The sequence below is a fragment of the Corvus kubaryi genome, unplaced genomic scaffold (assembly GCF_017639235.1).
Source record: "Corvus kubaryi isolate FWS band 111438036 unplaced genomic scaffold, C.kubaryi_AGA036_p1.0 37398, whole genome shotgun sequence".
Lineage (NCBI taxonomy): Eukaryota > Metazoa > Chordata > Aves > Passeriformes > Corvidae > Corvus > Corvus kubaryi.
Genome location: NW_024581137.1, coordinates 17,579,933 through 17,596,835, shown reverse-complemented (window position 1 = coordinate 17,596,835; position 16,903 = coordinate 17,579,933). Strand labels below are relative to the sequence as shown.

Below are 16,903 nucleotides of genomic sequence, written 5' to 3'. Positions count from 1 at the left end.
TTTTTTTGCAGATGTGTGTATTTCACATGCACACATGCACCAAATGTTAAAAGTAACTTACACAAAGCATTCCCATTTATTGAGAAGCTGGTGTTATTCTACCCTCGGGAACTATATCCCTTCAGGGAGGATGGGAGGAAGGAGGAAAGAGTGCTGCAGAACTTCTTTCAAAGGAAAAGTTTGTATGTAGATAGAAGAGGCAATATCAAGGTTGATGAAGACTTTTCACATATGATTTTATTAGAACAAGATAACAAATCCTTCCTGCCATCGTGCTCCATTAAGAAACAGTAGTAGTTGTAGTACTAAAAAAAAATAGTAAATAGCCACATTGGGGAAGACACATTCAGACAGACACAAATGGCCCTGTATCTTTTGAACTCAGAATCTACTTCTGCCCTTTTCCAGTTCAGATAATAAAATAAAAAGTAAAATGAGATCACAGACAGTTGGAGATTACTGCATTTTTTTTCCTAGTTTTTCTGTACAAGGACAATCATTTCCTCACAATGCACTTCCCAAAAGCAAGAAACAAACATTGTATTCAGTGAATGCAGCAGGTTAAGCCTGCACATTCATTTTGTTTATGTGCTTTATAAAGGAGAAATAATATTCAGAACTCAAGGGCTATACTGTGGTCTTCACCTCCTGAAATATTCCTCTACTACTTGGCTTGAAGCCGTGGTCTTTCTCAGGAAAACTCCTGTTTGTGAACCAGTCACTACATTTGTGTAAAGGAAAAGGAATATGTTAAGCTTTTTGTCTGCTCCACCCAAGCTCCTGAGCTGGAAGGGGGCAGACCTTGTCCCAGAGTTAAACTGCAGCTGCACTCTGGAAGCCCTTTCTGTCTTGAGAAGAGATATGAAATTCATCATCAATTGACATTCTTGGTGAATGTGAGGAAACTTCTTCCATTGTCCAAATCTCAGCTTCAAGTCTCAAAACAAGAGTTCAAAAAGCCTGCCAATGTGGTTTTCCTTTTTTTTTTTTGTTTAAATTGCCTCAAAGAAGCACTGCAAGCTCTTTTAAGTCCTTCCATCAAGTAGTTGACGTTCCTGACTAATGTGAGCTCTCAAATCTACACATAATTTTATAGTATGAGGATCCAAAATTTAAATCAATTAAATTATATGGCATTGTATGAGTGCAATGATAGATCTCCTCACAAATCAGCTCAGTAAATTGCCCCTTCATCTCATGCAGGTCACATAGGATTTATTTTTACTTCTCTACTGCCTGTATGGGGACAGGACTTTTCAGAGGACTAACCTGAGTGTTAATTCTCAAAGAAACCAGTTACAGTTTCTAGTCAGAACTTCAAAATATATTAATATTTGAAGGTGAAATAAAAAATCATTCAACATTTTAGTTTCACCAATCTTGATTTATAAGCAAGCTTTTGTAAAGAAAAAATTAATGGAATATGGAATTTAGTTGCTAGTTTTAAATCTGAAGGTGTTTGTACCGAATCTTCAAGTTTTTCCCTCAAAAAACCATCACGTCTAGCGGCTGCACCAAAGCAGCCACTAGGAGACAAAGAAATATGTATCCTGTGCCATATGTGTCTCTGTGTGAGTATTTTGCCTTGTAATTGTCTGCTTTAAAATTCATACTTCATGTCTAAGTGAAAATCTGCTCAGAAAGTAAATGTAAAGGCAGATTATTTTGTGTTTGATTCTAATATGCTGTTACTTTATATGCTCCTTTCTCTGCTGCTGAAGGCAAAGTGTAGCAGGAATTCCAGTGAGCAATTCCCAGCTCCATGGTACTGCAGTGTTTGCTGTAGCAGTACCACTTCACGGTTTCCTGACAGGGCTGGGAGGAGGCAGTGAATTTGGAATCAACAAGCATTGCCGCACGATATCGAGGTGTTTCTCTCTAGGAAATTCTAGGTGGTGGGAGAAACCCCTGCCGCAGCCAGGCCTTGCTGAAGTGGAAGGAAAGGGAGCGGCAGCAGCATTCCTTTCAGTCGCATCCCTCCTGATTGTTAGATAAGAGGCCAGGCAGTCTCCTCGCCTTGGTGTTTAGACGCTCTTGTCGACCTTTGGAGATTGAGCACTGTGGGGTCGTTGCCTTGCACTGTGTCAGCGGGTGCCCTTCCAGAGAGGCGAGTACTGCTCAGGACAGGCTGCTTGTCTTCAGTAGCGTTTTGTACCACCCCTCTTTATTTTTACATTGCACTGTGGCCCTGATGGAGCTGCTGATAGCAGTAACCAGTGTGGTCCCAGTCAGCCGCCGCAGCTCTGAGCTTGCAGGTCTTTCTCCTGCCTGCCCATCTCACTGTATTCTGTATCAAGGTACTTCTTTCAGACTCTAGAACATTATGGGCACAGACAAGGCTGTCTTCTGCTGCCTCTTGGTAGACAATATGATGGGTAGCACTGTGATACCAAGTTAATATATGCATAGTGTACAGTAACCTATATAAATGACCCTGTGAGTGTGGATCCCCAGGCAAAACACAAGACTGAGTTAGAATTTACAGGCATGGGTAAGCAGTACTGTGCTCCTCAATGCAGCCCTCAAACTCTAAAGCACTTAATGTGGAAAGTGCCCTGGGACAAGGACCAATCTTTATGCTTTGTACACATTTTAATGCCCTGTTAATGATCAACCTCCACTCTACTGAGAAGATAAATTTCATTATGATATAATTCAAGGCAGATTCTTCACAGTCACTTGAGATTATTTCTTGTAATTCTTCTATAGGAAAAAATGATGTATTAATATGGCATGTAATCATTTCATCCTATTCTATTAACAATTTTGTATCTTCCAGTCCTTGGTTGCCAGGGTTTTCTGCAGGAAAGGAAGGCAAGTTAAAACCAGAAGTTAGTAATGGTAGTTGTAATGGATCTAGGCAGTGGTCTGTTTAGCCCAATATTCAGTCTCTAATAGTTGCTGATACTGAAAACATAGGGAAGAGTGTAAGAAGGAGCACATACTGCAAGCTTTTCTCCCTCTGTTATGGTTTTCTAACTTCAGGCAAACTGCACATTTAGGAATTTACAATGCTGAAGATTGCATCCTGACTATCATGTATGTATATAATATATACAGATAGGGCTGACCCGGAGTGTCTGTTTCCTATGGCATTCTGTGATTTGGTTATGTACTGTGGGTTTTTTTCTTCTTTTTGATTTTGTTTTTAAAGACCGTTTCATTTTGTTTGGTTTTTATCTTTTTGTGTGATAATTTAGGAGGACGCTTCTTGTGTTGCAAGTCCTAATCTACTCCTCGCTCCCCTCTTTATGCCACCTGACATTCTGCAGACTTCTGTAATATCCTCCTTCAGTCTTCAACAGAAAATTGGACCTGTCTTTTTTTCCAGCTTTAACATTCTTTTCTTGTAGGAGCTGTTATCAGTGCCTTGAATAATCCAACTGAATCATTTTGTAAATGGAAACGAGGAATGAGCAGAACATACTCAAGTGTGTGGGTACACCATCGATTCATAAAGCACTGTGATATGTTCTCTTTGGTAGAGGTTTTTGTTACCTTTATTTTTTCCTAAGAGTTTCTCATCTTCCGTTGTAACATTTTTGATGACATGAAAAAAATTTACAGCCTGAACAAAGTCTTATTTCTTGTTTACCTTCTGCATATCCACTACTCTGCCTCTAGCCATTAACAGAACTTCCTGAGAAACTGTATGAAATCTGCTGTAGTGATTTCACAATTTTGATGTGGTACGTCTGTGTTTTCCAGAAAACATCTCTTGCTTTTTTAACTTAAGCTACTTCCTTTAGGTCTGTGTTACTGGTGTTAGTCCTGGTCTCACACATTCCATGCACATTTCTCAGGTGAAGCAACCTGTAATATGCTGCTGGGATGGACAGCACGATTTCCTTACTGACTCCCACCCCTGAGTTATTTTTCTGGGATGCCAGATGCAGTGAGCCAGAGCACCATATCACAGAAGACTCCTCACACATGGACTGCAGTAGAGAAGGAGTACCTTTGTGATTTACTCCTTTTTAATAGGTCATAGATTACTAAGGAGACATGAAATTGGGTGTGCTGCTGCACTTTGCCCAGGTGCTGGTGTCTTTATGCCTGGGCAACTCTGCAGTATTGCAGTGCCCGTTATGATCAGAAAAATAAGTTTCTCAGTTGCATGCCAGTCCCTAGCTGCCTCACTCTCTCCACTCTTCCCAGTGAGACTTTATTGTTTCTTGGGCTCCTGCGTGCTGGCTCTGCCTCCCGGTGTGACTCCTTTTGGAAGTGCAAGCTGATACCCTTATTTACACATGCCATGGCCAGTTCAGTGCATCCTCACTGCATGGCTGGTCTGGATAATGAGCGTCACGATCTGAACACCAGGACTGCCCCTTCTTCGCTGGCTCACACATGAGGAGGTCTGGTCCCCTCTTTTTTAGGCAGAAGTGCTCCTGGACTCTTTCCGGGGGGTTTGGGGTAGGTGTGGGAGGGCTTCCTTGCTTTGTAGAGCTGTGGGAAAGGCAGCAGAGGTCTGTCAGCCCTTGAAGGGCTTTGTCTGAAGTCTCATTCCGGAATAGGTGTGTTCCCTATTGAATTAAGTGTCTGCCAGAAGGCTTTGACCCATTTCAATCCTGGGTCAGGAGGTTTTCCGACATGTCATAGGATTTGGATTAAACTCTGGGGTAAGAGAGTTCAATCTTTAATGACGACATACTTCTGGAGCATATTTTGGCGCATGCTGCTTCCAGCAGTTTTCTTTCTTAGGAAATCTATCCTAAACAACAACTCTGGGGGGGTGATTCTCTGAAGTGATGGTCAGTATTGCCACTATTTCAAGCCCATTTAACCTGTAGTGAGGGATGTGTACTGGTGCTGCCACAGAGCCAAGAGCATGACAGACATTTTGAAGACTTGTGGGAAGATTCAACACTGAAAATGGTCACTTGAAAGTAATTAAACAGGTATTCAGACAATTTTTAGAAATTCTGTGAAAGTAGAAGAGACTGAATTTTGGATTTTCATTAGGCAGAAGTGTTCTCAAAGCTGGGAGAGGCTTGAGACCTGTAGCTGCTACTTAAGTTTGATGCTAAGTGTTGTACTGTATAAATTATAAAATTGGTATGTCCATTATGACCACTGACATGCGTCTGCGAGCACTGTGGATTTTTTTTTTTTTTCTAGCAAGGCAAAGCCTTGAAAAATCTCAGCAAAAGCACAGTCTTTATTTGGTGTATAACCTGCAAAACCATGCAGAGGATGTTTTTTCCTGCGTGTACCTAGAGCCCAACTTCTCTTCTGTGCATGTGTCTCTCTGGAAGATGTTCCAGGTGAATCACAAAGCTTTCCTCCACTGTGGAGTTCTTGGCAAGACAAATGCTCCCAAATGCTGATGCCATAGAGTGCTTATGGAGGAAAAGTGATGTGTAGTGTGCTTGGTAGTGAGGAGGGGACAGTAGTGAGTGGCTGATGTCAGCTCCTTGTAATGTTTGGTGTCAAAAAAAAAAGTTTCAGACTGGGAAGGAGAAGCAGTAGAGTAAAACAATGTATTGATTAGATTATTGCAGAGTACATTCATGTGGCCCTTGAAATTTCAAAGACACTTAAACAAGGTTCTTATATCTCTAAAAAATGTAGCTGGAAATTGTTTTTGAATTTCCTCATCTTTGCATATTTTCTCAGTGTTAATAGAAATATTTTAAGTTTGAATCTTTCCATTTTAAAACCATGTTTATCACCTTTTTTCTGACTGCAGCAGAGACAAGGTTTTTCCATTTTGTATTTCAGTCTGGATCGATCTGATTTATCCAGTAATTGTAGGCTTTTGCCTTATTTTTTTCTTAAACAATATTTTTTCTTAGTAAAATACATTAAGTATTCTGATTTTGACTAGTCTGTGGATAAACCTGTATTATTGTCCCAGAATTTGGAAGTGAACCCTTTTAAATTGCTTTGGGCAGACACTCTAACTTAGAATTACCCTTGTGAAAGATTTTTGTATATATATATATCTATATATATATAGATAGATATCTTATTTTGAGCGTTCCCTTTCGATTTGAAAGGGTTGCATTGTATGGAAATTGCCCTAATGTTACTGCTGGGCAAAGCGCCCCTTTTCTAAAGAAAAAAGCAATGATTGTGCTCGCTCTAGTGGCAGAAGGCGGAATTGTTGTATGTCACTTCATGGATGGTGTATGAGAGCACAAAAATTCTGATTTAAAGATATTTTTTAAGTGCAGTGAAAACATTGACTCTCTTGAGCCAGAGCTGGAAATAAATGAATAAGTAAAAGAAATTCTGTATCTGTAAATAATCTGCAAATAAAACAATAAATCTGTAAAATAATAAAAAAAACCCCCTGGAAATAATACAATTAAATCTGCGTGTTCTTATGACTGACTGTCCTGGACAGGTTTTACAGGAACAGTAGAAGCAGAATTCTCCTTTTCTCCCCCTTTTTTTTTTTCTCCTTAAAAACCACGCCAGCACCACCATCCTGACAGGTAGCCAAGGGAGAAAAGGATGGAGATTGAGCCATTGATAGGCTGCTTGTGCTGCTGCTGAGGTAACTCCTAACTTGTCATTTATAAATGAAATAATGATGTGCAATAGTTTAGAACGGTGTCTCTGTCTTCTGGTCATAAATCTCCTTTGCTGGGAAGAAAAGGCAAGATGTCTTACTTTCTCCTTGCTGGATCCTGTCCATGTTTAGGTGGCTTTGCATACAGGAGGCAATTCATGCTGCAAATGCACAGCTCTTGTAGTATCCATCTGCCATCATTTTCATCTGTGCCAATAGCAACTCCATATAAATCCTGCAGTGCTGATGGTCGCAGGAAGCAGCTCTTGGATGAAGGATAGGAGAAGCTTCAGGCAAACGTGCCAATTGTTTGTTTTTTTTTTTTTTTCCCCGTGAACCTGTTTTTATAGATGAGCCTCGGGGTTTTCTTCCTGTCAGTTCTGCTGCAGTGAGACTTCTTTTATTGTGAAGTGGGTGTATACACATTTTTAATTGTGTTGCTGAGTTAACCACTCAGGAGAAATGCTGGAGAATGCCAAACCCTGGCATCACTGGAGAGGAGTTGTTACATCGTAGCCTTTTTAAATGCAGGTTGAAAGCACAAATTTTCCTCTGCAGTTTTTAAGCTACTTCAAAAAGCAAAACTGGATACACTGATTCAAGCTCACACCTGCTTTTGTACCGGCTGACTTGTACCAGTGACACGAGACGAGATGTGTCTCATGTACTAACAACAAAGCCCTTTTTTTCTTTTTTCAGTGACTAATCTGATACTTTTGAAGTTCTCAACACTGCAGAAGAATTATGGCATTTATTTAAGGGTTTGAATATGCAATTAAACATCTAATTTTAAACCTGCACACTCAATAATATTGGACTTTGCTACCAAGTTACTTCCTTTTTATGGTATCTGCCAACTGCTGAATTATGCATTAGTGCATTTGACATATTAATGCATTTTAGTAATGGAGGTACCTGATCAAGCAGCAGCCAAATGACCACAAAATAAATGTCTGAGTTGAAATCACAGAATGCCATAAACAACGGAAAACTGCTTGCCTTTATCTTGCACTGAAATCCCTATTTCCCATCTGACTTGAAAAACTGAACCCAGTTGGTGGAGCCCTTATAGTCTTAGGACCCAGCATCCCTTCTCATCCATTACCACATGCATTATTTTCTTGGGCCTTCTTGATGCTTTTTCCTCCCCCTTTCTTGGGCTCATTTTTTACAGGATAGTAGTATGTTCCTGTAATTCTAATTAGGTATATTTGGACTTGGTTATAAATTAAAATCAAATACTTAGCTATTACTAATACACTGTAGTCTACCTGGTTATAATGAGATACAGGCCTTTCCCAATTCCTGAGTGAAGCTTTCTCCCGTGTCTTTCAGCTGACCCGAAGCAGTGAAGGTGGCTGTGCACTGTCTGTGCTCGCTGAATTACTGCAGGCGCTCCCCAGCTATTGCTGATCTTTGCTTTCAGTGTTGCCTGCCTATCACTCACTTGCCAGATTCTGTACGCTGGATGCTCATTGAGATGACATTTGAATATAGTCCAGTTTTTCCCAGTGGGCAGGTGTGATACCAAACCAGTAGGAGAAGTGGCATTCTCAGCTCTAGCAGACACAGGAGTGTCACCCAGTTTGTACTGATCTGTTGAACAGCAAATGTGTCACGTAAGGGACAGTCAGAAAATTACACGGCAGGCGTTTAACACTGCAGGAGCAATCTCAGTATTTAACATGCTGAGAATACAGGCTAATCACGGAAAGCTTGTCTAGATGTCTGTATTCCTTTGGCTCCTGAGGTATTTTGTAGATGCTGACGGCCAGTGTGAACTTTAAATCAATTTATTGCATATGTTTACATACGCAGCGAAACCATTTGCCATATCATTTAACTACATGGAGTGAATTGTTGACCATGAGCTGATCTGACCTTTTCAGATCTAATCAAGAAATCTGAAATATTATTTTAGCCTGTCAGCTCCAGTAATGTGCTGTAAGAGTATCTGAATCTAACTGAAAATGTCAAATGTGCTCTAATATGCAACCCATCAAAGTTACAATGCAGGAACCAGTTAAGAATATAAATCTGTAACATCTGTGGTGCATCTCAATTGCCTGGGTGAGTTGTTCTGCCATTGATACAAGCGAGCTAAAAACAGGCATTAAAAGCAATTCTTTGGAATACATGTGAGATGTACAACCACTTATATATTAAAATGATCTTGAAAGAGGAGTGATAAACTCCAGGTTAGAATACTACTGGAAAAAAACAGACCAGCATGAGTAGTGTGCTCTAGTGAATGTCTGGCTAGCTTTACTGTGTGGTAATGTAAGATTAGTCGTCTCATGTAACCTCAGAATTTTCCTTTTTAGTTTTAATAATTTGCTGCTTGTGAAGATTTTGCTCTTTTGAGTAATAATCCATTATATAAGCTGAGGTATCCTTATCAAGCTTACTGCATTTAGTAGTAAAATTTTTAATAGTCTTGTGCATTTCATAAAAAATCTGCTTCTCTATTTAGAAGTGTTCTAAAACTCAACATTCAACAGCAGAGTGTTTAATGATGTTTAATTTTTTCTCATCTTCAAAATGTCCATTCTTGGCATTTTATGAGATACTCAAATCTAGGATAAATCTGCCTTTAATAATTATTTGTCAAGCACAAGATCAATTGTTTATTGGGATAATTTCTGGATGATAAATTTAAGTTTGGATTAAAGTGAATGGGCATAATGAAAAACAACTTTGTATCCTAAGAAAATGGTATTTTGTTAGCTAAACAGGCTATCAAAATTATTTAGTCTTAAAACACTTGTTACACTAAAATTGAGTTGGTTTTATCTGATTGCGGGTAGTTCATGCAATTTGAGGTGCTATTAACTGAATTGCTACTATTAGTAAAATGTTGTTGGAAGTAGAATTAAAATGAACTATGGGAAGCATTGCTGAACCGATAACTTTGCGCTTAAAATAGTGTGTTTTAAAGTACCCACTTAACGCTATTTGAACTGCTCTTACGAGGCAATGCTGCCCTCCCCTGGTATGCTGCGGAAACCAGGAATTTTTGTCCCCATCTGAGTCAGTTCTAGAGCTTCCTATTAAAGATAAATTGGTGGATTGGGGGAAGAACGGGGCGAAAATGCTATTAAACAGACCATTATATGCTTTCTCTGTTAAGAAAGGAAAAAAACCCCAAACAAACCATAAAACAGACATTTGTGCAGTGCTTTTATGTATGCATGGTGCAGAAGTAGATGAATGTACAAATAATATGCATCGAATCTACTGTGAATACACAGTAGATGGCTGAATTAAGTTTGTGTGGCAATTTGGAGGATGAACTGAAGACAAACAGGTGCAAGGTAGTAGGAGGACAAATTACAAGAAACTTTTCTGCAGCAGTATAGTTTTGTCTTGTAAACATGAATGATAAATCGCTAAACATTATATACATGTTCAGTTCTGCAATAGAGAAGTAAATGTGACCATGGCCAGCAGCTTGCATGGGAATAGGATTGGCTCTTGTGCAAATGAAGCTGTAGCAAAGCTGTCATCTGCTGTTGGGGGTCTGTTGATTACAAAGAGATCACCACAGGCTCAGGAAGTCCCTTCACTGCACATTCCTGAGAGCTGAGGAGCGTAGTCCAAGGAAATATTACTGTTGCATGGTCTGTTCTTTAATGTATTTCCTCAGATATCTGGTACTAAGTGCTGCTGGAAATAGAATGTTGGGGTAGAAGGTTCTTTAGCTTGTCCAGCTATGGCTGTTATGTGTTAAATGTCTTGCTGTTTGCTTTAATTTCGTAATCCTTCAATTTGTCACTGATAGGCAATTTCACCGTAGTCCAGACAGCAGAAAGACATAAGCTTTGTTTGCAAATACAGGAATTTTAGTTCCCACATCTGAGTCTAATAAAGTGTGTGGGGTGGGATTAGCTTTTTGTGTTTGTGTGTTTTTAAGGTATAAAACATCACTTTCTTTTTATAGCTAGGTTTATAGTTTATAGTTTCTTTTATAGTTAATTATAGTTAATTTTTCTAACTGCTGGACAACTTGCAAAACACACAACTTTTTTTTCCTGTGGCATATGACTTGACTTATGTTTCACTTGCTCCTCATTCCTTTTAATGCACTGGAGATCAACTATACTGGAGAAAACTGGAGAAAGTCTGTTAAAACCTCTGGTTCGCGTATTTCTTCATGTCTTAGATCTGAACAGATGAACAGATTGCCACATAAGGAGGGAAGTTTTTCCCCCAGACTGGTTTGCTTGAGGACTTTGCTTGAGTATGAGTCCTCATCGACTGCTTAGGGTCAAGTCACTTGGGAGATGTTTCAAGAACTGTGGAATATAATGACGTTCCCAATGTGACTTAGTCTGCTGCACTTAAATTTGCATGTTGTAGTGGTGTTGATATTTTACCACAACCTTTTACAGTAAGGTCTAGAAGTTGTTCTGTGTCTCTGGTGCCTGCTAGTCTGCAGAGCAGGTGTGGACCATTTTGAGCTAGACTTCAACTAGTAAGTTACCTGTGGCTGTGGCAGATAGAACTTGAAGATCCCAGTGGTCTTTCACAGGCTGTTGTTTCTAAAGAGACTTTGCTGGCAGCAAAACAGCAGTATTTGCCTTCATGCACATCAGTGAGTGAGCTATAATAAGCAATCCTTTCAGGAGCTAGCTGTAAAATCACTGCAAGTATGGCTCCAAAATAACTAAAGGTTGAGCTAAACCAACAGATTAGATGCCTTTCCCTTTGTGACACCCTGCCACAGTAAAACCAGTTTTCTGTGTTCTTCTCTGTTAGATCAGTATTCTGCCAGTGCAGCATCCCAGCTCAGCTCGTCAAACAGTTCGTGGGAACAGCAGTGGTGTCACTCCTTGACCTAGAACAAATGTATGAGGTCTAAAGCTGTGTAACAGTTTTCTTTCTTCTCCGTAACTTTTGCAGGTATTGGGGCTGCTGGTGTGGACCCTGATCGCTGGAACAGAATACTTTCTATATCCAGCCTTTGGCTGGGTGATGTTTGTAGCTGTGTTTTACTGGGTTCTCACCGTCTTCTTTCTGATCATCTACATGACAATGACCTACACCAGGATCCCGCAGGTGCCATGGACCATGGTGGTAAATATACCCATTCTTTGTTGCTTCAGGTTTGCTGGGTTTTGAAGACGATAAAATATCAGTGCATTCTGTGTGTTTATTTAAGCAACTCTACTTGTGCTCTTTGTAGATTTTCCCCTAATTACTGTGTGGCTGCATACCTGTAGTGTTTGACCTTCATACTACCCAGACACTTTAAAAACACTTTTTGTATGATGTTTCACCATTTTCTTCATTGGTTGATATAGTGACTTGATTTTTAATGTGTGTGTGACTGATACTTATGCACAGTGACCTCTCTTTCTCTCTGTAGTGGTTACATCCCATGAAGAATGAGTCTGTTGCTGCCTCTGAGCTAACAGACCTGGCCATATGTCTTAAACAGCAGGAATCCCTACTGGAATCAACACCATGCATTAGAAGCAGGACTTGAGCTCTTAAAACATGAGTCTTCCTCTGCTAAAGTTAAAGCAAAGGTGGTTCAGAGGTAGCAACACTCTGAAAATCCATATGTAGTCAACTGTGAAAATGGGGCTGAAAATTAGTGTTATATATAGGTAAAATATGTACCATGTAATCCTTTGCTTTTAGCTCAAGACTTAAAGCAGATCAGATAAACAGCTATTGTAATTACAGAAAAATTTCCCAGGCACTTAAAATTCAGATCCAGTTTTTATGGTTTGAGCAAACCTGTCCAGCTCTAACTCGCAACAGTGTGTTTTTACCTCATTTGCATAACAACCTGGTCTTCAGGATAATAGATCCTAAAAGTCATTGTCATTTCAGCCAACTGGCTATTTGTGACCCATCTAAGAATCACTAGAAATTTTCTCTTTGCATTTGTTGGATTACAATGACATACTGTTCTTTTATTTTTTTTAACAGCTAAATATTATTGACTAGAATTCTGTTATTTTTATGATGAAATGTATTTGACTTCTGTGTTGCACAGCTTGTTATCAGCTATATTGTGTATGTGACTAAAATTGAATACTGGAATACTCTTCTCTTTTAGTGTTCCCATTTGCTGCTGCAATAAATAGCCAGCTATAGCAATTACTAATGAGAACAACCAGGATTATGTTCAGATAGCTTCTCTATTTTCAAGTTTCATAACCAGCAATTACCATTACGGCTGTAACACTGCTATAGAAATGTTGGATTATTTCAATTACAGCAGTAATGTGTCTGGGTGCATTTAAAGGTGGTGGGGGGGGGGGGTTCCCCATTGCATTACATGTAAGTGAAGTACATTCAAAGGGAAAGCATCTTTATGTCCATTTGAATAAAGCTTTGGTCATTACCCTTCTTTCATCAGGTGAATGTTATTATGAGACAACTGCACATGAATGAGTTGCCCCTGATCTATGTGGTAGACAAACTGGAATATTTGATTTGTTTCTATTTCATATTGAGTGTATTTCTTGCTCTGAGTTCCAAATATATTGTAGATGTACATAAATATAGGTCCAAAAGGTAATCTCCTTTTATATAAAGGGGTCATATAAAGAGAAAATAAATACAAAATAAATAAAAGTTGCTTGCTTTCCAGCTTGTTTTGCCCTAAGGTATTGAAAGAGCTTTTGGGAATAGCCTTTGAATTGGTCCTTTGCTGCTCCTGTCTGGCCAAGAACAACATTGAGTCTCTTTTCAAGGAGGTGTTTTTAGTCTTTGTTCAAAAGAGCATGACACACACCTTTTTGACTGAGTTGCAACCCACCTTTACCCTATTCTCTGAAGAATCCTGAATTTCAGTATCTGCCAGTTACTGCTCTGCCTCCTTAGGGACAGTTAGCTCAAACTGTTCCTATTGTATGCAGTATCCAAAATTACATCTGGACCTCTCTGTCATAAATTCACTGTTTGCAGGTTAAGCACATTACCAAATTGCTTAAGATGCGGTTACTTTTACTGCAAATTAACCCAAAGGATGTGCTTCAAAACTGACTCTCCTTTATAGTGCAAGTTTTTTGCTAAAACGATCAATGGAAGCTTTTAAAATCTGGTAAATTTGAATTTAAGAAGCAGATGGTAATTTAGCATGAACCATTTGGTTTGAGAAATATATTGGCAGTAAAGGCCCAGTCAGCTTGCACTGCATTCCATCTTCCCCAACAGTGTTTTTTCCCAGAGCAGCACTTCTCAGAAATTATGTGCTTTTTTCTTTTCTACATGACAAGATATTGCAGGGATTTGTAGCTTTCCGGGGTAATTGAGTCTTCTTGGAATGGGAAATCTGAAAATAACAACAAATACTCTAGGTATCAAATTTGGAGTTTCTAAATCAGTGCTTTACAGAAGTTCATCAGAACCTGCCAGTTGTTGGCATCTCATCCTAAAATTGACAGTTTAATATTTTATTGCTGTAGTGCCCAGATCAAATGAGGGGTGACATCTGTGGGTAGAGATAATACCTTTTATTGGACAAACTGGTATAGGTGAGATGAACCCCACTTGTTTGTAAGTGTGTGAATCAAATCTCAAGTGCCAGTCCTTGGACTCCCTCTGTGTGCTGAGGCACTGCCCAGCCCAGTTCCTTGTGGAAAGGTAAGTGGATATTTTCCACTGTTCCTTCTGAGCTTCTCTTCTTGAGCTGCAGCTCTTTTTCGATTTTGCCAGAGCTGGTGGCAGATTAATTAAATAGGGAATAACTGGCATAAATTCCTAGCATCCGCTGGGTCACACCATGGGAATTAATAGTTGGAGCTGCATCAGTATGGCAACATTTAGACAGTTACAGCAACAGTTAAAGGTTATATTTGTGTGACACTCTGGCATGCAAACCAGGGGTCCAGAAGCTGAAGGGAGCTCATTATGTACAACTTTAGGACCAGGTCTATATTGAGTTACCAATTCCTGCAATTGTAACTACATGCAAAGCGTGTCACAGGCATTCCACTTAAATTTGGCACCAAATTTGTATGCCTTAGACAAGCAGCAGAGTGGAGTTTTGGGGAATTTCTTTTTTTTTTTTTTTTTTTAATAAGAGGAAGAAGCTTCCATGACCAAGTAGTGAGAAAGTAAAAGACAAAGTATTAAAATCATGTACTTTTTAAAAAACCCTCATACGTTTTTCTCTTTCATCTTCTCAGACATCTGTTCTCTCTTCCTTTCCTGTTCTTTCTCACATGCAAAAACCAAACGAACTTTTTGTTTGCTCTCTCTGTCATGTGAGGTCATTGTTACCTGCTTTGCTTCTTTCTTAGTAATGAACATAAGTACCCTGAGACATTAACATTGCTCCTTGGAGGACAAAATGCAGCATCTGCCATGGAGGGATCTTGATGACCCATGTAGTCCATTCAGACCGTTCTCCTTGGGTTTACCTGTTTCTTTCTTCTCTCAAAAACAGGCAGAAAGGAAAGGTACTGGGAGATGGAAGAATACGAATGAGAAAAAAAAATGTCACCCTCTTTGTCTCCTTAAGTACAGTAGAAAACAAAGTTTTGGAAGTTTTATAAATATTCTCCATATGCCAGGAGTTATCGACTCCTATCTTTGTGTAGATTAGAAATGTAGTCAAAGTGCAGTGTGTCTTGTTTCTTTTTTTTTTGTTTTTTTATCATGTAGTATCATATTCTTACTGCCTAACTCTCAGATTGCGATAACCAAATTGAGTCTTTATTTTCACTTTTGGAAAATCATAGCACACCAGCTTTAAGACTTTTCTGGATTTAGTGTGATGGAGACAACAGTTTGTCCAAAGTATGGTGTATTGTTTATGGATCTTCAAAGCAGTTAAATTTTAATCTTACAGATAGAAAGATGGAAGAAGGTAAAAATAGTTAAGAATTATATTTCTAGTGTATGCTGCATATGTTCAGCGTATTTCAGAAGAGAGTTTTGTAATGTTGGAAAACAAATGCCTGTACATATTAATTATGTGTGTTTGTCTTTTCAACAGGGTCTGTGTTTTAATGGAAGTGCCTGTGTTTTGTATCTCATTGCTGCCATTGTAGATGCATCTTCAGTTACCAAAGATCTGGACAATCACAATTACAACAGCTGGGCAGCTTCTTCAGTGAGTTCATTTTTTGTTTAAGTCAGTTCTATGTCCAATAAAGCTATAGAAAATGAAGGCTTGTTGGAAGTGTGGGTTGAAGTTGCAGGTGTTCTGCATTTTGAAAAGCTGCAGTGATACAGGTCACACACAAAAGCTATAGGTAGCTGCAATTTAGTTCATAATTTTTAGAGATGACTCGAAATTCCACCAGGAGATGACAGTCACATCAGAAAAGGCAGTAATGTTTTTAAGATCACACTGATTTCTTCCTCCCCTGCCCCCATTTATGAGTAGCTCTCTGGCTGAGGTCAGAGCCTGCACATCAGAGCAGACAAAAAAGATTGTGAGCATCAAGTCACCTCAGTCCACTTGGACAGCTTCAAAGGCAGTTTAAACTAACTCAGCTAACTCTGCACACTTATGGATAAGATGCATTCAGCTTTCTGTGGGCTGAGCCATTGTCCACGTTGCCCACACAGCACCTTGGGGAAAGCCCTGGAGTGCTATTGCTGTTTCCACAATGATCTTCCTGTTACGGCTTCAACTTTTGGTAGTCTTTCCTTTGAGTTGTGAGGGCAATGCCTGAAAAATCAGGTAACTTCACAGTTTTTTAAAGTGGATGAAATCACTACTTAGTCTGATATTACCATCTTACTACTTAGATTTAGAAATCCAAAACAATCAAAGTGGATGAAAAATAACTTAAAACAAAAAAGGAACAGAAAAAAGCCTTGTCACTCTTTGAGTTAGGTGAACGCATTCAGTAGGAAAGTTAAGGGAATTGTAAAAGAACTTTTTGCATGTTGTGGCAAAAGTAGTCAAATTCAATTGTCCGCAGGAATTCCAAATTACTGAGTGTTCATGCTGCTACAGTTGTCCTCCTGACTATTCACAAATCCTGTCTGAAGCTTATTTTTTATGGCCATGAACACAGGAACTCAAACACCTGCTCTGTTTTTGTCCTGGGAATTGGATCTCTATATCCCTGTCATTTCAGTGGTGTTCAGGGTCTTCTCCCCTTGGCAGTTTGTACTACAGATCTGAAACTCAGCCACTGCAGCTGACAGGAACGTGCTTGCTGCTAGATAAGCTTCCATGCTGATTCAGGTTTTATGCAAAATGCATGAATGTTCAGGGTCTCATGAGAGGTTTGCATTCTCTTCTAGTACTTCCTAATAATGTTTATCTAATGCAGTGTCTAAATAAACTATTAAATGTGGATTCTTGCTTTCCAAGTCCATTAAGGGTTTCATGGATAGAGAATTTAGCAAATCATCTATCCCCAATAGTCATTCTGCTAGAAAGATTTTAGATTAAGCTTTTAT

At 39.2% G+C, this 16,903-nt stretch overlaps 1 protein-coding gene across 2 annotated transcripts in view; it reads left to right on the top strand.

Annotated features, from left to right (window-relative positions):
• CMTM8 (CKLF like MARVEL transmembrane domain containing 8) overlaps positions 1-16,903 on the top strand; it is a 35,349-nt gene that overhangs the window by 16,607 nt on the left and 1,839 nt on the right. The window contains exons 2-3 of one of the 2 annotated variants that reach the window (XM_042044045.1): positions 11,423-11,596; positions 15,480-15,596. In XM_042044045.1, the coding sequence (XP_041899979.1) occupies positions 11,423-11,596; positions 15,480-15,596 (291 nt within the window). The other variant, XM_042044046.1, reaches the window with a different exon arrangement.